This window comes from Camelus ferus, chromosome 22, assembly GCF_009834535.1.
Source record: "Camelus ferus isolate YT-003-E chromosome 22, BCGSAC_Cfer_1.0, whole genome shotgun sequence".
Classification (NCBI taxonomy): Eukaryota; Metazoa; Chordata; class Mammalia; order Artiodactyla; family Camelidae; genus Camelus; species Camelus ferus.
The window spans coordinates 6,343,642-6,362,675 of NC_045717.1; the positions used below are offsets into that span (position 1 = coordinate 6,343,642).

A 19,034-nucleotide genomic window follows, 5' to 3' on the forward strand; every position below is an offset into this window, starting at 1 on the left:
TTACTGGAGAAACTATAGGTGTTAGATAAGCGTCGTTGAAACAGGAGTGATGGTGCTGCTGGCCGTGAGTTCAAGGTTACTGAATCAGTAATACACATTAAATAGGATGTCTTTAAACAGAAACATACAACAAGGCTGTGTATTGATCGGTGGATGAGAATTGTGAGCAGAGGCTCGCAGGACCCCAGCCCTCCTTTCCCCCGGAGCTGTGGTTGTGTATTCACGAAGTCTGCTTTCACATGGACTGTACCCACAAATGATGTCTACACGTGCACGCACATACATGTATATACAGTATACCTAATTGCTTTGAGATTGACATTACTTTTAGCCTGTCCTTTACCTAAGAGAATTGCTGAACATCCCCGTATAAAATCACAGGATTCTTTAGTTGCACACAAACGGACTTCATGCCAAGTGGGGGATTCACTGGAAGGCCAGTCCCCTGTGGTGCGCCCTAGAGGCCATGGCTGGGCGGGCCCTGGAGGCAGGGTCCTGAGTGCGGGCAGGAGCCCAGCGGGGCTCTCTCTGCCCCTCCACTCTGCTGTCCTTCGTCCATCCCTCTCTGCAGGCCAGATGTCTGTCACGGACCGTGGAGGTGGCTCGGGCTGCAGCCATCCTCCCGGCTGGAGCTGACATATTCAGGCCTGGCTCCAAGTTCCTGAGAGACCAGCCATCCCTGGGCCCATCAGCTGTGGCCGTGAGACGGGATGGGTGGTACTTCTCATGGACAGGGTCCACAGATGGACTCTCAGCATCTGCCAGGGGGCTTTTTTTCTTTTTTGTCTCCTAAAAGCATTCTGAGTGGAAGAAAAGTGACTTCCGGAGGCCCCAGGATGGGAGTTACTGTGGCCCAGACCGCAAGATACCTAATGCCACCTGTGAGCAGGGGTGGATTTCGTCCTCTCTGTGGCCACTTCTGGCAAGTCGGATTGACCTGGGACTCCCTGGGACGGCTCTCAACCCTTGGTAGAAGTGGGAAGGCCAGTGCCACTGAAGCCCTGGTACCAAGCAGGTGTCACTCACAGGTGTGTCACCCAGCATCAGGACCAGACACGGAGCTCCCCTCCGCTCAGGCTGAGGCCCAGGGGTTGGAGCGGGAGGTGGCAGGATCTTCCCCCCGGACACCAGCCAGGAGGGGCAGGGCACTGGCTCATCCAGAAGCTAGGAGACCTGGGACCCAGGCTCAGGTGGGCCGGGCCTGTGCTCCCGGCCACGGAGGGGAAGGGGCAGTCCCTCTGCACCACCAGGGGGCCCAGAGAAGACAGTGGAAGAGGCAGGGCCCTGGGGAGGTGGGGACTGGAGGGAGGGCTGTGGGAGGCTGCCCTGTAGAGGAAGTGAGCAGGGACGAGGTCCCCTTGGCTGTATGTTCCTGTGTTTAGCTCATGGTGACAATGACAATAAGGATCATTTCTCTGTATGGAACATTGACTGTGTGCCAGGCCCCATGCTGCGCTCTCTCCATGCATTTTCTCATTGAATCATCACTCCAACTCTGAGGTCGATACTCTTATGATCTCTGTTTCTTACAGAGAAGGAAGCTGAGTCAGAGAGGTAAAGCCACTTTCCCAAGATCACACAGTTAGTCGAGGTGGAAACAGATGGTGAATCCAGGCCCTGTGAAGCCCTGAACTCATCAGCCTCCCAGCAGGAGCTAAGGAAGAGATAGAAAAAACAAGCAGGCCTCTCCCGTGTCCAGCTGTGGCCCAGCTGCTGGGCAGGGGCGTGATGCCCCAGTGCAGCGGGGCTGTCAGGGTTAGACGTTAACTAGGTCATGTCCTTGTTCTGCACGGTGTGGTCTGTGACCTCAGGCAAGTCTCTGCCTCCATCTGAGCCTCCATCCTTCGCCAGGAAACATGGGCAGTATTAGTTTGGCCTGCACGCTTGTGGGGATTTGGGGGAGACCGAGGTCCAGCCGCCTGTCCACCTGGACCCCAGGCACCCTGGCTTGGCTCAGCCCCACCCCACAGCCTGCCCCTCATCACCAGTTCATCTCCTCTCTGACTTAGAGGAAGTGAAGAAATCCGGGGCTTCTGGCTCTGGTGATGCTGAGAACCCGGGGGAAACCCGGGCCTGAGGAGGCTAGACTTTCTAAATCACGCAGGCCCTGCTGCTAAGGTTGTGTAAGAAGGGACTGTGACGGCGGCTAGTTCCCGCTGAGGGCCTCCTGTGGGGAGCAGGAGGAAAACGCCCCCGTGGCCCTCAGACACCCGTGTGGTCTCAGCTTCCTCATTCCCAGAGGGAAGGAGTCCCAGCTGCTCCTGGTAGGGAGGTTGGGCCAAGGGGTTGTGGTGAAGCAGCCTAGAGGCCGGAGAGGACAGGCCATCGGGTGGGATGATCTGAGGGGCTCGGCCAGCCTCCCTTCCCGTAGACCATAGACAAGCCTCGGACAGGCACTCCTGTCTGTGAGGGCTTGACCTCCTGGTGTCTCCATTTCTTCCTCATTTTTTCACAAAGTATAGATTTTCTGTTGTGCTCAGCGCTGGGCATACAGCACTCGGTGAACAAAACAGGCATGGTCCCTGCCCTCACTTACAACTTAGAACCTGATGGGAAAGCAGACACTTCACAGTTTTAGTAAAGTGTAATTCGTGGGGTGTAATTGGGGAGTGGGTGCCAAGGAGACTCAACCTAATATTGGTGGGGCGGGAGCAGTCAGGGAGGGCTTTCTGGAGGAGGTCGCATTTGAGCTATGCCCTGTGAGTAGACTTGCAGACATCCCACATTCTGGATTTGTCCGATGGTTTCCTTATGGCGTCATTTAGCTTGTTCCTCTACCTCCTCTATTTTCTATGAATTGGAACTTAGGTCAAGAGGCTTGAGATTCAGGTTCAATATTTTGGTGACAATTCTTGACAGAAGGAAAAGACTGATTCTGCCCAACTCATGTGTGCCAGGCATTGGGCAGGGCCCTGTGTACGTTAGTTATTGCTGTGAATCAAGAGGTATTACTGTCCCCATTTTAGAGAGGACATTGCAGCCAGAGAGATTGGTACCTTGTGTGTCTCACCCAACAGCAGGGCTGACATTTGAACCCAGTGCGTGGGCTCCTCCACCAGCCCCCAAACCCTGGGCAAGGCCACAGCCCTGCATTAGGACAATTCTCATTAAAAAGATCTGTGCCTAAAAATGCAGGCATCAAATTGTGTTCAGAGGTTGATTCCAATAAACCAATTAGATCTGCCGCAGAGGCCTTGTACCACAGGGACAGAACTTTAAAAATTGTAAACAGGAGTTCGAGTGAATTGTGTAAGCAAAAAATTTTTTTCCATTTATGGGTGTATGCTGTGCGTTGGTTTTTAAATCTGATGATCTTTCTTTTTAATTTCTTTTTCTTGTTTCTTAATCCACATTGACGTTGTCCTTGACAAATAGTCATCCAGACTTGGCTTAAAGATGCCCCAGGGTGGGAACCTTTGGTAAGGTGTTTTCTGGGCCTCTGTTTACCCATCTGGAAGATAGGGCCATCAGATTGGCTGACTTCGGTGATTCCTTTCAGATGGGGAAGAGCCTCCTTACTGGTTTCCCGGCCCCTTTTCAAACCATCTTCCACACAGCAGCCAGAGGTATAAAGATGAATATTTTTTAAAAACATATATTATATGATGTCACACGTCTCCCCCCACCCGCCCCTCAAAACTTCAATAGACTAAAATCACTCGCCGATCCCCTGCAGGCCCCGTAAGGCCCACGTGTTGCAGCTGCTGCCTGCCTCCAGGCCACATCCCCTTCCTCCCCCAGCCCTGTCCTGCTATAATGGTCTTCCTGTTTCTCAGACATGCCAAGCATTTTCCAGCCCGCGGGTCTTCATTTGCACTTTTCTGCCTGGAATACACTTTCCTCAGCTCTCTCCTGGCCAGCTCCTCATCCTTCAGGCCTCCATTCAAAGGCTGCTTCCTCAGATGGGCCTCTCCTTCCAAGAACCCCTGCACCCACCAGCCCCATCATGTGCTGTCACTGCAGGCTTTGGGGTCCTTCCTGACACTGACTGTGACTGCTAAGCGTGTCTCCTTGTCTGCTGGTTCGTTGCCCATCTTCCTCCTCGCCAAGGGCAGAGACTGCGGCTGTCCTGCTGCTCATTGCAACCCAGCATCTAGCAGGGGTCCTAGCACACAAGAGGCGCTGAATAAATGTTGTAGAGTGAATGAGTGAATAAATGAATGGGATCCTTTCAAAATCTCCACGCCGGGGTCTTGGTGAAGCAGAATTGGTGTCTTCTTTTTAATAAGACTAATGACTATTCAGATGGCTTTGGAGACAGCTCTTTTTGTCAGAATATCACTTTTCCAAGGAGACTTAGCCTCCCAGAGGATGCCTTGACCTGTTCTCTGTCTTCATGAGGTACCCAGGACCAGGGGGCACAAACAAGGGAAAGAGGGGTGCTGGGTTGCCCAAATCCCTGGTGTTGAAATAGTGTCTTTATGAACAGGGGCTGGGTAGGTAGGCATTGGAGAATCAGGTTTCTTGAACTTCTCCTCTCTGCCTCTGATCTCAGAGCTCTGCCTGTGATAATCATCACAATTCTGTGCAAGATGAATTTGATGTTCCCATTTTACAGAGGGAAACTGAGGCCCCGGGGGTTGGGAAATTGTGTGAGCATAAAGCCCAAGTTCCTCCTTCTCTGCCGATCTTCACTGAAACGAAATCCACGTTGGATTTGGAGAAGTCATTCCCGGTAAACCCCTTAGCTGGGCATTCAAGGGCACCGCCCGTCTCATCCTTGTCATCTCTTCTCACCTGGAGAACCTTCTCCCGTAAGTCCCTGATGTTCACAGTGGGCTCTGGCTCCAGCCCCCTGGAGCTGCTCCTCCTTTTTCTGTTTTAAATGACAGTATCCTAGCAAGAACTCATTTGGAAGGAGACTCTCTCCAAAACCACTTTGGAAACCACTGCCGGGTGCGGTTCCCGATACTCCCCGAGTGGTCTTGGCTCCACCAGCATCCCCCACCGCCCACCGTCTCTTCCTTCCTCTCATGCTGTCTAGGTCTGCACGGCCTTCAGGGTCACCATGATGACCAAAAAACTTCAGAGATCTCTCTTCCGCCTCCCCGCTTCCTGCATCAGTCGGGACTAAATTATATGTGTCAGAAACCCAACTTAAACTGGCTTCAAAAATAATCCCAGAGTGTGGATGTGGCCCCGGGTTTACTGGCTCAGGAAACTGGACAGACCAGGTGTAGACGGAACGAGCTACAGACAGAGCTGGGCCTAAAAGGATCAGGCTGTGTCATCTGAATCTACTGATACTGGCCTTATTCTCAGGCAGGCTCCTCTTAAGGGATGATGCGATGGCCTCCAGCAGCTCCAGGTCCCTGTCCTTACAGCCTGGCAACCTCAAAGAAAAGAGAGCTTGTCTTTCTCAAGGGCGGGAGCAGAAGCCCCAGGGCTGACTCGTGCTGGCTCTGATTGGCTCGGTGAAGGTCATGTGCTTCCTCCTCAACCAATCACCACGGACAGTGGCACCCACCTTGGTGTCTAAGGGACTGTGCTGAGGTGGGGAAGGAGGCTCCCAGGAGAAAAGTCAGGGTGCTCTGGTTGAAAGAAAGTTTAATCAGTATTGGGCAGAAATAACAGATGTCCCCTGCCCACGTGTTATTTATTTTCATTTATGCACATGTTGGCTCTCCAGCTTACCCTCCACTAAGGGAATGCATCCTGCCTGTGTACCCCATGGCCTCTAACAGCACCTCGCCCTTGGTGTTCATACAGCATTTCTTTGTTTCCAAACAGTGTTCACATATATATGTTCGAAGCATCAAAATGACCCTGTAACCACAGGTAATTTGTGCAAGTCAGGAATGGGTGCGAGTCACCCCTTACCCCTTGAGTTTCCAGGTGTGTCCGGAGCCACCAGAGTCCCCAGCGAGGTGCCTCTGACCTCCTGCGGCCACCTCAGTTTGCCTGAATTTGTCATCAATGTATTATTTTCTGTGTGTGCTGTGACTTGTCACAGAGGTTGGAAATGTGGCCATGTGGTGTATAAAGTCGTTCCCCATCCTCCGTCTTATCAGATCTTCACTCTGTCCTGGGAGGCAGTGGAAACCGATGCTGTTGGCCCAGTTATAGATGGGGAAACTGACACTCAGAGGGAGAAAATGACTCTGCCTGGGCCTTAACTGGAGGAAATGGCATGATAGATTCGCTTATGAGAAGTATGAGAGAACTAAGAACTAAGTCGCCGGGACTTCTAACAAAAGTCAAAGTTTTAAGAATGACACTGACAAAATAGCCATGGCGCTCAGAATTGAAAGGAGAGCAAGAAATCCTGAAAAGAACAGCGTCTCCGGACACAAGCAGGGTGCTAACGCTTTCCCGTACTTGATTTTACGTATTCCTTTGCACACGTCTCAGAGGTGGGGGGTTATTATACCCATTTCGGTGAGGAGGAAGCTGAGGCTCAGAGAGAGCAAGTAACTTGTCCAAAGCCGTACAGCTGGTCAGGGGTGGAGCTGAGATTCAGACCACTCTGAACCCTGTGCTTCGCTCTCGAGTCTGGCAGCTGGAAAGGCCCTCTTGGTGTAACGCCTGTCTCCTCCGTCCCTCTCTGCAGGTCTATATCATCAGGGTCACGTGGTCCAGCGGCAGCACCGAGGCCATTTATCGGCGTTACAGCAAGTTCTTCGACCTCCAGGTAAGACTTTGGGGTCTCTGGTGAGCTGTAAGGTGGGGAAGAGTTTGTTTGGACTTCCTTTCCATTTTGACTTCCGAGCCTAGAACCTCAGCCACAGTGGACGCATGGTGTTGTTGTTTATTTCCTAGACTTAAAAATGACGCCCACGGGCTCACCTCAGCAGCACACATACTAAAGTTGGAATGATACAGAGATTAGCCTGGCCCCTGTGCAGGGATGACACACAAATCTGTGGAGCCTTCCATATTTTAAAAAAAAAAAAAAAAGGTGCCCATTACTTTGGGGACATAAGTCATGTGCTACATTGCTTTATGCTCTGATATTCAATATTTTCCAAATAAAAGAAAGGCTCCTATTGACTGCTCTAAAATAGAGGCCAAACTGGAAACCATTTTTGTTCGGGTTTGGCATACAGATCTTGACCTCGTGTTGTAAACAGTAATCATGTGTGCTGGTGGGTTCAGTTGCTGAAGGTGTCGGACCTCATGGGGCCATTTTGCTCTGAAGACAGACCCACGTCTGTTGCCTCCCCTCGGCCTCCTCTCCTTGTCAGGCTCCTCACTCGGCTCCGAAAACGCCTGCCCTGCTCCGAGGGCACCTTTCCTGTGATGCCTTTGAATTTGCCGTTCCTCTCCCGGAACACCTCCTGCGCCATCCAGCCCCTTGGTTGGCTCGCGTACCTCCTGCTATCCTTGGAGACTGTCATCCCCTTGGAAGGCTGGTCTGACTTCATTCCCTGGTCAGCAAGGACCACTTCTTTTGCATCCGCACAGCTCTGCATCCCTCTGTCCTGACTCTAGATTGAAGTTGTCTGCTTGTCTGTCTCCCCTACTAAACTGTGACTCTTGTGGACAGGAACCATCTGCATTATCCTCTCTTTCCTTAATGTTTCATGCAAGGACACTGTGTATCCAGTGTTTGGTGAATGAATGAATGAATGAACGAACCACTGGTCTCATAGGGAGCCTCCATGGATGCCCATCCCCACTAGGGTAAAAGAATTCTAATCTGTGGGTCAGTAGCATCATCCTGACGTGACCAAAGGCCAGCAACTCAAAGCAAGTATGTCTGTATGAGAAGTTACAGTGCCTGATAGGACATAACAAATTTCTTTAGAAAACACAGGCCTCTGGAGGACATGGGAATTTGCACAGTTTCCTGAATCCTTGAGTGTTCCTTGCCACGTGGTGCGGGGCTCACGTCACCTCACAGGTTGATGTAAGGATGCTTCGGTTGCAAGTGATGGAAACCCAACTCAAACTGGCCTAAGTAAACAGAGGGATGTGGGGAGCTGGTGTAATGGAATGTCCTGAGAGAAGGAGAATTTTGGACCTCAGGCACAGCTTGATCCAGGGTTTTCCACTGTGTCCTCTCACCCAATTTCTTCCTTTCATTCTGCTTTCCTCCTTCCATGGTGTTGGCTTTATCCTCAGCTCCCACTTCATTGCAAAATGCTCTGGGCTCAAACTCAGCAGAAAAGACTGAAAGGTCACCTCACAGAAGTCCCAGCAAACATGGTATTGTGTTTCATCGGCTCATCTCTAAGGCAGTCAATCAGATTGAGGAATGCGATGGCCGGTGGGCTTACCTCGTCCCCACTCCATCTCTCAGTCAAGGGGGAGAGGACTGAGACCTGAGAACAGCTGTGGTCACATGCAGAGCAGGCGCTGGGGGCCATCAGAAGACAGCCCCTGCCCTCCACACACCAGCCTGCCTCTGCGCCTCACAGCTTCTCTCTGAAGGTTGGGTGATACTAAACAGAGACGTTGGACAGACCTCATCTGTTCCTGAAAGTGTCAAATAGAGAATTTTCAGAGCCTGTATTCCGTTATTTTAAAGGGAGAGGGGAGATAATATTGTGCTTCTGTCTGGTCTCCCCAGTGTCACCAGTCTCAAACGCCTACATTACCAGCTGCCAAGAGTCATTGCATAGCAGGACAGCAGTTGAGACACCAGTTACCTAATTACATAAAATATAATGAACTCATTAGTGATGTTTTGTGTTCACTATGCAACAGAATCAAACAGTATCACATACAAGTGGTATTTTTCATCTGGTCTACAGCAAACTTGTACCGAGTGTCAATACACCAAGAGGCTTAATGTTAAAGGTGCTAAGATACCATCTAAGATGGCCTTGGCAGGAACAGACACGGGCTGGGGAAGGGCTGACCCTGGGGAAAGGCGGGGAAGATGACAGCGGTGATGGGTAACACCTCTAAACACCTGAGCGGAGGCTGGGTCCTGTATGAGGATGTTGGAGATCCACACCCCATTTCCCAGATGCACGGGTGATTTATGCAGACGCATCGCGACAGGCCTTTAGAAAGTAGATGTTGGGTAAACAGTTTGCAAATTGCTACTTGCTAGACTGATTTTTTTCATGCAGTGAGGGTCTCAGTGGGGGGGGGGGGGCTACCTGTATTTTGCTTTCAGAGGCCTCTTGCCTGCCTGGCATCTCCAAGAAGGAACAGAGAGGCAGAGGTCAGCGCCACGGGTGACTGCTATCCTAGGGCCACGGGTGACTGCTATCCTAGGGACTATTGGCATCCACGGAGCAGACACCCACTTTTCACTAGCTTAGGCAGACAGAGAGAAATGGGAGTGGGCTCATGAGAGAAGGCAGGTGTGCCCCACGGAACCCAGAGCGGGGCGTGCAGCTGGCCTCACAGGGGCCTGGAACCGGCAACAGAATGACCCTCCAGGGGCCAGCAGCTCCTTGGCTGTGTGTCATGTGGCCCCAAGATCTTCCGTCGAGCCTGCTTCCTTTTCCTACCCGCCTCCCTGGACCAACTTCCTCCTCTGGCCCATTGTCCCATGTCCCCCAGACAGCACCCTCAGTCCCCGAATTGAAGTGCCCCTCCCTGTGTCAATGCACTGGAGTTTCTCAGGGCCGATTCCAGTCTCCGGGAGAGAGCATCTGATTGTCAGCCTCCGGGGTCAGAGTCCACCCCCGAGCCTGCCAGCTGTGGCCAGAGAGGCGGGCTGGGTACAGCACTATCTGGAGGAGCGGGTTCAGTGAGAGGAGGGTAGGGAGGAGGCCCTGGTGGCCCGTGTGGAAATGTTCGTTGCTGCCACTTTGCGGCCCGTGAGCCAGGCAGTGTGTGCGGACCTTGCCTGTGCCTTCGAGCTCCCTGTTCCAGCGTTGTCCGGGGCTTCAGACCTTGACCTCTGCCGTTAGACAGACCTGGGTTCACACGTCAGCTCTGTGTGTTTCTGAGCCTCCGTTTCCCCATCTGCATATTAAGAAGGAAAGTGCTTTCCTCACGTCTGTTACGACAGTTCAATGAGTTGGGCCTCACTCAGTAAGCGCGTTAGCTGTCATCTGCTGTCCCTCTGCTCAGATGGGACTTGCAGAGTTGACAGCGTTTGGGATCATTCGAGCCAGGGTTGGATCACAGGGCTCCCTGGGCCAAAACCTGCATTCCCTGCACTCTCCTGTCCTAACTTAACTTTCTCATTTCTACCAGAACTTAAGAGCGAGGTTTCCTTCCCCCATTCAGCATAATTGGCAATAATTGGGGGTTTGCTGGGACACAAAGTCATCTAAAGACAGGGCTTCAGCTGGCTTTAAAGAATCCCAGATGGGCAGCTGGAGTGGGAGCATCATGGAATTCCAGAGGGTCCTGCTGTCCTGGAAATGGCCTGCCTCCCACCAGCCGCCCCCCGCCAACCCCGTACCTGAGAGAGGGAACCTGGGGGGAAGCAGGGCAGGACCCCAGCAGCCAAAGTCGGCTGTACCCAAGGACCAGGCGAGGAGGCCAGCCCGCACGAGGCTGTGACACCCTAAAGTCGGATGATTTCATGATTCTCCCCTCCCCTCCTGTCTATCTGGCAAGTAGCCTTGGTTTTTTTTTTTAAGTAACTTGGCTCAGAGTGTGGGGAGGGCCGAGCTTTCGTGGAGGAACAGCTAGGCCAGTGTGGCGTAATGGAAACAGCAGAGGACTCAGGAGACCTGGGGCCCAGCCACCTGTGCTGTGTGGCCATGAGCACACCCCTTAACCCCTCTGTGCCTGATTGTCCTCATCAGTAGCATGATACTAGAAACAGCTGGCACTCCTGGAGCACTGACTACTAAGCATCAAGATATGGTGACTCATTTAATCCTAATACCAAGCTTATCAAAAGATAAGCCCAGGCTCAGAAAGGTTAAGACAGTGGCCCAAGGTCACACAGCCCATGAGCATTAGAACTCAGATTTAAAGCTGGGCTGGCGACACCAGTGTCCACAGTCTTAGCCACTCTGCCTTCCAGTGCTCCTCTCTCTGGTGGCGACTTCACGAGACTCCTTTGGACTTAAAACTGATGATGTGTGTCCGAAAGAGGCAAAGTCACAGACACAGAAAGCAGATTAGTGGTTGCCAGGAGCTGGGGGGAAGGAGAAAGGAGGAGAGACTGCTAGTGGGTACTGGGTGTCTTTTGGGGGGTGATGAAAATATTCTGGAATTAGATAGTGGTCATAGTTGCACAGCCTTGTGAATATACTATAAGCCACTAAATTGTACAGTTAAAGACGGTGAATTTTATGATATGTGAAGTATATCTCAATTTTTTTTTGTACGAAAGTGATGGTGTGTGTGAGAGCAGTTTCTGGGCTGTCTGAGCGCTGAGCAAATGTCAGCTGTTGGGATTATTGATGGGCGTGGGTTGCTGCTAGGAATTGGCATAAAGATTAGAGGAGGGGATGATGCCAGTTTAATAGAGTGGCTAAGATCCTGGGCTTTGATCCAAATGCTGCCACTTCCTGGCTGTAAGGTCTTATTTTAGTCAGAACTGTTTTAGTTACAGATGACAAACCCAGTCAATATGGATTATTCAAGAAGAACATTGATTAGCTAAATAGAACTGAGAAAACTAAGGGTACTTGGCTTCAGGTATGGCTGGATCTAGGGGCCACGATGTCAGTGAGATCTGCCTTTCTCTACTTCTTGGCTTTCATCACGTGCGGGCAGGGTGTTGTCTGGTACGATGGGGGCCACAGCTCCCAGCTGTATCCAGCAGATCAGTGACTTCAGGGGAAAAGAGAACACCCCAACAGTTTGAGCAAGTCTCATTGGTTCATCTTGGGTCAGTGGCTGGGCCAGTCAGGGCCAGCCCAGGGACTAGAGCAGAATCGGTGTCACGCCAATGCATGCTAACAGGGTAGAAGGAAGCCAGAGACCTGCTGCCAAAGGAGGGGAAATAGCCTGTGGCTGACAGAAAACAGTAAATGTCCCCTCTGGTGGAGGCAGGACATCCAGGCAGAGGAAACAGTCTGCAGAGAGGCCTCCTGGGATGGAAGAAAGGAGCATGACTCAGGCTCCTTTGTGAGAAAAGAGACTCACAGTCACCTATGAGAAGGTCCCCTTTATAACAGTTCACCTTCCAATGTAACTTCCTAACTCTCTTGTCTTAGACAAGCTGGACCCTGCTAGTCGTGCCCTCCACTACTGATTGACATCTGGCCACGTGTCTTATTTACGTGTGGGTGCAGGCAGTAGAGCCCTGGGCTTAGAGTGGGCAGACCTGTTGCCAGGTCCCAGCCCTCTGTCTGACTGGCTGGCTGTGTGGCCTTGCGCAGGCCACTCAGCCTCTCTGAACCTAGCCTGGGCCCACTCTGGAGAGTCCATCAGTGGGTAGCAGAGGGAGCTGGCATCCGAGTAGGGCACTGGGCATGACCGTAATGCCCAGAGAGCTGAGGGCAGCACCTAGAAGAGTATGATTTGGTTGAACGATGTACTGTTTACTGAAGTGCCCGTTTTATACGCCATCTCACTGAGTCCTCACGTACGGACATGAGGTCAGTGTTGTGTCCTGGTCACAGATGGGGGAAGGAGAGCTCGGAGAGGCAGTCTCATGCCCAGAAAGCAGCATGGCTGGGATTCAGGTCCAGGCATGGTTGAGTCTGAAGCCTGTGCTCCTGACCCCCGCACCCCTGCCCCCCTGAGGTCCAGGACTGACTTCCAGTCTATCTTCTCAGAGATAGATTTGCCTCTTAGAGTTCTCCGTGTAAGATGCAGGCGGAGTCTGTCCTGCACAGGGTTGCTCTGAGCAGGACTTGAGTCCTTCAGAGACCACTTCACCCTGTGCCAGGTGACCTTTGCCCTCTGAGTTTTCCCACTGGTTCATTGCATCCCCCAGGCTGAGGGTCATGGTCACCCCTGGAGCCAGGGCTTCCCTTGCAGAAGGGACAGTTAAACATTGGATGAGCCAGACCCTAGGTATTCAAAGAGGGACCTCTGTCCCAGCCAGGGAATTCAGGCAGGGCATGCTACCTGGAGGAGGTGACATCTGAGCAGGTTCTTGACAATAAGTAGGGAGTTGACCCCCTGCAGGATCAGGGGAGGGCATTCCACACAGAGGAAACCGTGTGTGCCGAGGTGCAGAGGCGTGAGAGAGCAGGACTGTTAGCTGGGCATTGTGTGGAATTCCGACAGTCGGGGGCCCGGGGCCAGCTGGGTCACTCTGCCTGGCAGGCAGTGTTTTCTCCTGTCTTTTCCTGGAGCAGGTGTGGGAGCGGCAGAACTGAAGAGTTCTCACTCCCCGGCGGGCCCTGCCCAGCTGGGAAGACTTCCCCACGAGCTCCTAGCCAACACCTGGCCTAGGATTCCACCAACCATATTTCCCCAAATACTGCCTTTACTGGACCCTCAGATACACTCTTTTCCCCAGAGATTATCATCTAAAAATGGGCTGGGCCTCCCACATGCTGTACACACTCAATGGAATATTTTTTCCCTCCTGTCTGAAAAGCCATTGCCGTATCAATGGTACATAGCTGAGAAAATACAGTAATTGCCTTTTCCACACAGTTAGCACAGCCATCCCTCAGCATCCGTGGGGAATTGATTCGAGGACCTCCCTACCCCCGTGGATGCCAAAATCCATGAATGCTCAAGTTCCTCATATAAAATGGCCTAGTATTTGCATATAACCTATATACATCCCCTTGGAGTACACTGTAAACCGTCTCTAGGTTACTTATAACACCTAACAGGATGTAAATGTTATGTAAATAGTATAAATAGTTGTAAATACAATGTAAATAATTGCCAGTGGTGGCAGATTCAAGTTTTGCTTTTTTGGAATTTTCTGGAATTTTTTTCCCTCCCTGAATATTTTAATTGAAGTATAGTCAGTTTACAATGTTGGGTGAATTTCTGGTGTACAGCGTAGTGATTCAGATACATACATAGATACATACATACATACATACATACATACATACATACATACAGTTTTATGTGTATATATATTCATGTTCCTTTTTGTAACCTTTTTCTTATAGGCCATTATAAGGTATTGAATATAGTTTCCTGTGCTAGACAGTAGGACCTTGTTGTTTATCTATTTTATATATAGGAGTTAGTATCTACAAATTCCAAACTCCCAATTTATCCCTCCCCACCCTACTTTCCCCCTGGTAATCATAAGTTTGTTTTCTATGTCAGTGAGTCTGTTTGGTAAATAATTTGTGTCATTTAAGATTCCACATATAAGTGATATCATACGGTATTTTTCTTTCTCTTTCTTCACTTGGTATCTCAATCTCCAGGTCCATTCCTGTTGCTACAAATGGCATTATTTCATTCTTTTTACGGCTGAGTAGTATTCCATTGTATATGTTGGCCACGTCTTTATCCAGTCATCTGTCAATGGACGTTTCGGTTGCTTCCACGTCTTGGCTGTTGTAAATAGTGCGGCTATGAACACTGGTCCTCCTAAATATTTTTGATCTGCCATTGGCTGAATCTGTGGAAGTAGAACCTGAGGTTGTGGAGGGCCAACTGCAGTTCTTTATTTGGAAAATAGAAAGGGACAAGATTGTGCTGGTCAGTTGCGTCTGAGCCCCAGTCCAGGTCCTTTTGCTGCCACCCGGAGCAAAATTTCTCCTCCCCTCGACAATGACTGACAAAACGAGTTACCCACTTTTTCATTCATTTGTTCATTCATGGATTCATTCATTCTTTGCACAAATATATACCAAGTGTCTCCCACATACCAGTGAGGAGGTGACGGGGCAGGCCAGAGGGCAGCTCCGAAAGAGGGTCAGGCTGAGAAAATGCTGACCGGACTGGGGAGGGGCAGTCAGGAGAGGGAAGTGGACAGACAGAAGGGACGGCAGGCTCCGGGTGGCGTGTCCACCAGCAGACCAGGGCATGTCGACATTTGGACAAATCAGCTCATCAGGGGAACAGAGCCCCCAAAGACAACCAACCACATATTGCAGAGCAGGCCCAGGTATGTTGTCATGTCCTGTTCTGAGAACCCCATGGCTCCAGGCCAGCCTGCAGCTGCCCGGGGCGGTCACCCTGGCCCTTCTACTCTGCCTGCTCTGGCTTGTCTGGGACGCGGGGCCTTTGTCATACTGAGGGAATAAAGCCCTCCATCCAAGTCCAGTCCTCCGCTAACACGAACCACGTGTGGACCTCCACGCCAGCTCCACGCTGTTTTCCTTGGACAGCTGGCCTCCTTTCCCTCCACCACAAGCTGGTGTCTTGAAAACTGCTGATGGAGTGTTCTCTCATTCTCCTCGGAGCCGTGTGATGTGGCAACTTGACGTGGCTCCCTCTCCCTTCCCACCCGCCACACTGACTCATTTTCCTCCTGGGTTTCCAGTCCTCCGCACCCTCCACGCCGCTTCCTTGTATTATCTGGGGGGGAGGGGCACAGACTTCCCAGTTGTCCAAGGATAACGTCTACAGTTGGACTTTGCCAGGCACGTCTCTGGTCCTGCTGCTGCAGCCAGCCTGGGGCTGGCGGTGGTGGGGAGGGGTCCCCACATCGTGTCTGGAAGGCTGCCTGTGCCTGCTTCAACGCCTGTGGGTGCCAAGTGTGACCGTTCCCTGGAGAGGAGCCGCTTGTCGCCTGTGAACCTGGACACACTAAGACCAAACACAGAGCAGCCCGCAGACCTCTGATCTCCTTGCAAATAGCAATCAGACAGATTGCAGTTACCACTGATAGGATGATAAAACAAAATAAAACTAGACGTGGCTAAAACATGGGGATGATGGGTATTTATAGTCCCACCCTGTGCTGTCCAGTATGGTAGCCACTAGTCCTGTGAGGCTATTTATATGTAAATTTAAGCTAATTAAAATGAAATGAAATACAAAGTTCAGTTCCTCAGTCGCAGGAGCCACATTTCAAGTGCTCAGTAGCCATCCAGGGCTAGTGGCTGCCATAAGGGAAACAGACGTAGAACATTCCATTGTGGCAGAAAGTTCTATTGGAAAACCCATCTCTAGCCACGGAGGGGACTTTGAATAGTCTGAGGAGTTTTGCCAACCTTAAGACACAGCCTCATGATGGAATATTATTCAGCTTCAAAAAGGAAGGAAATTCCAACACATGTTACAACACAGATGAATCTTGAAGACATGATTCTAAGTGAAGTAAGCCAGCACAAGGGACAAAGACTGATACGCAATACCTAGAATGGTCAGATTTATAGAGACAGAAAATAGGTTGGTGGTTGCCAAGCGCTGGAGGAAAGGAAGGGTGAGTTAATGCTTCATGGATACAGAGTTTCAGTTTGGGTGATGAAGAGGTTCTGGAGATGGATGGTGGTGATGGTTGCCCAACAATGTGAATGTACTTAGTGCCACTTAATTGTACATTTAAAATGGTCAAAATGATCCATTTATTGTTATGTATACTTAACAGTAAAACACACAGCCTCATAAAATGCCAAGAACTATTCCCAAGTAACTCTCAGAATGTAAAATTCATTATGGGCAGAGTGCAAGGAAGGGGCATTTCTTGTTGAGCACCTAGTCCGTCCCCAGAGAGTCCACATTCTGAGTTCATTCACCGAACTCTTCCCAGGAGGCTGTGTTCCTCCTTCTGCAGATGGTGAATCAGACTCGTTGGGCGAGGTCCCTGACCAGGGACACCCAGCTGGCAGGAGGAAGCACCGGGATTCAACCCCAGGGCCGTCTGGTCCCTAGGAGACAATGTCTGTGGTTAGACTGCGCAGCGTTAAATCCTGGTCTGTGGCCTCAAATTAATAAATAACACCTGGGGAGACACTTCCCGCTCTTTGAACCCCACTTCTCTGGGTTAAAGCAAGTCAGGACCAAGGGTGAGAGTAACTTCCTAAGACAGAGTAGTGGGAAGACTGAAATGCAGCCTGGGCAGGGTGGGGCCGCTGTAGCCAGTGTGCACATTCAGACAGGGGCTCAGTGGGAACCCAGGAGAGCAGACATGGATGTGGTACAGTGGGAGGATTACTGGCGCGTACCTTTTCTTAGAAGAAAAAAGTTCCCCTGAATGGTATTCCAGCATTGTCTTCCGAAGTGAAATTGAGAAGGAAAGAAGATAGTGTTAGGCAAAACCTGTAATCTCAAAAAAGACTCAGCACCTGAGACTAATTCATCACCCTGCTTTTAAAAAGAAAGCATGGAATATGAAATTTACCTCGTCTCAGGCTGGTTTTTCATGGTCACATGACACTCCAAAGCCATCTAAGAGAGTAATCTTAGGGAAGAAGAATGGAATTTTGATTAAGATGCTTGCACTGTCTGGACCACCACTTAGTGTGTGACCTCAGGTGTTCACTGTGCACCTCTTCTCCCAGTTTCTCCGTCTGTGACATGGGGATCATGCATTGATTCCACAGGATTATCCTGAAGGTCAGATAAAACCACATGTCTGAGAAGGTAAACTGTCAAACCAATGTTCATAGCGGTTACTAACTATTGTTTAATATTAGTGATGTGAATATTATTAATCAGGCGTACTTGGCAAACATCTGAAGCTAACTCTTCTGCAAAAAAAAAAAAAAATTCACTCAGGTGATTCATTGGTTTAGCTAATTTTTATTGAGTGCCTACTATGTGCCAGATTCAAAAGGGAAGCCCGCCTTTTCCAGCAAGGCCCACTGTGGCCTCCCCAGCTGCTGAATGTTGGACCAAGCATTTCCCCATCTCTGCACAGCACAGCACAGCACAGGGGCCGGTTGGAAATCACAAATAAAACCACAACCTCATGAGAAGCCCTTTAGAGCCCAAGTGGAGACTGACCCCCTAAGCAGGGGTGTCACATAAAACAGTCGTAAGGAGGCAGGGAGCTTTGTCCTGGGTAAATGGCCCTGGTTACCGAGCACTGGGGAGCAGCCCTTTCTAATTGCCTTCCTAGCATCTCAGAGGCGGGGTGATGCAATGGCAGAGAAGCCTTGGCCTTCCGTCTCTGGGCCTGCCCCTTGCTGGCCACAGGCCCATGGCAGATTTCTTCACTTCTCTGGGCTTCAGTTCCTGGATAATAATGTCCATCTGGAGGGAGTGTTCTGCAGATTCCATGAGAGCGTGTGTCTAAAGACGCTAGCCCGTGCTTGGCATGTATGCATGTTTCTCTTCTCTCCTCCTTCAGGTCTCTCCTCCCTCCCCCTGCGTCAAACTAGCCTATTTCTCCCAGGCTACTCCAGGCTACTTTCATTCTATCAGAGGGGCCTGTCTTTTATTTTAATTGACTTATAGTTGATTTACAATATTATATTAGTTTCAGGCATGCAATATAGTGATTCAGCATTTTTATAGACTATACTCCATTATAAGTTATCACAAGACAGTGGCTGTAATTCCCTGAGCTGCACAGCATGTCCTTGTTGCTTATCTATTTTATACATAGTCGTTTGTATCTGTTAATCCTATACCCCTAATTTGTCCCTCCTCCCTTCCCTTTCCCCTTTGGTAACCACAAGTTTATTTTCTGTGTCTGTGAGTCTGTTTTGCACATACGTTCATTTGTAATATTTTTTAGATTCCACATATAAGTGATATCATAGTATTTGTCTTTCTCTGCCTGACTTACTTCACTGACATAATATTCTCTAGGTGCATCCGTGTTGCTGCCAGTGGCAGAGTTTCATTCTTTATGTCTGAGTAGTTTTCTGCTGTGTGTGTGTGTGTGGTGTAACGTCTTAATCCAGTCACCTGTTGAGGGGCACTTAAGTTGCTTCCGTGTCTTGTCTATTGTAAGTAGTGCTGCTGTGAACATTGGGGTGCATGTGTCTTTTTGAATTAAGAGTTTTTATTTTTTCTGGGTATATACCCAGGAGTGGGATTGCTGGATCATATGGTGGTCCTAGTTTTAGTTTTTTAAGGAACCTCCATACCGTTTCCCATAGAGGCTGCACCACATTACATTCCCACCAGCAGGGTAGGAGGGGTCCCTTTTCTCCGCATCCAGAGGGGCACGTCTTGAGTGCCAGGGTGACTTTCTCCTTTAGGTAAAGTGATGGGCAGGCTTCTCACATGCAGGCGCCGCTTTGGGAGGCCCAGGACTCCCTCTTCCTCTGCTTCAATCCTGGCCCGCATACTAATCAGGATGGGTTAGGGTGTGCTGCTATGACAGATCGCCTCACTAGAGACAAGAGTTTATCTTTCACTCAGGCTACATGTCCATGGGAGGTCATCGGGGG

At 50.4% G+C, this 19,034-nt stretch overlaps 1 protein-coding gene and 1 non-coding gene across 2 annotated transcripts in view; both read left to right on the plus strand.

The window, feature by feature from the left end:
* SH3PXD2B (SH3 and PX domains 2B) overlaps positions 1–19,034 on the plus strand; it is a 99,262-nt gene that overhangs the window by 21,820 nt on the left and 58,408 nt on the right. Inside the window, exon 2 of the mRNA XM_032465093.1 lies at positions 6,551–6,631. Within this exon, the coding sequence (XP_032320984.1) occupies positions 6,551–6,631 (81 nt within the window). The remainder of the gene's footprint in view (positions 1–6,550; positions 6,632–19,034) is intronic.
* On the plus strand, positions 6,779–6,882 carry LOC116659155. The gene has a single exon (XR_004314439.1). It is a non-coding gene; the product is annotated as a U6 spliceosomal RNA (small nuclear RNA).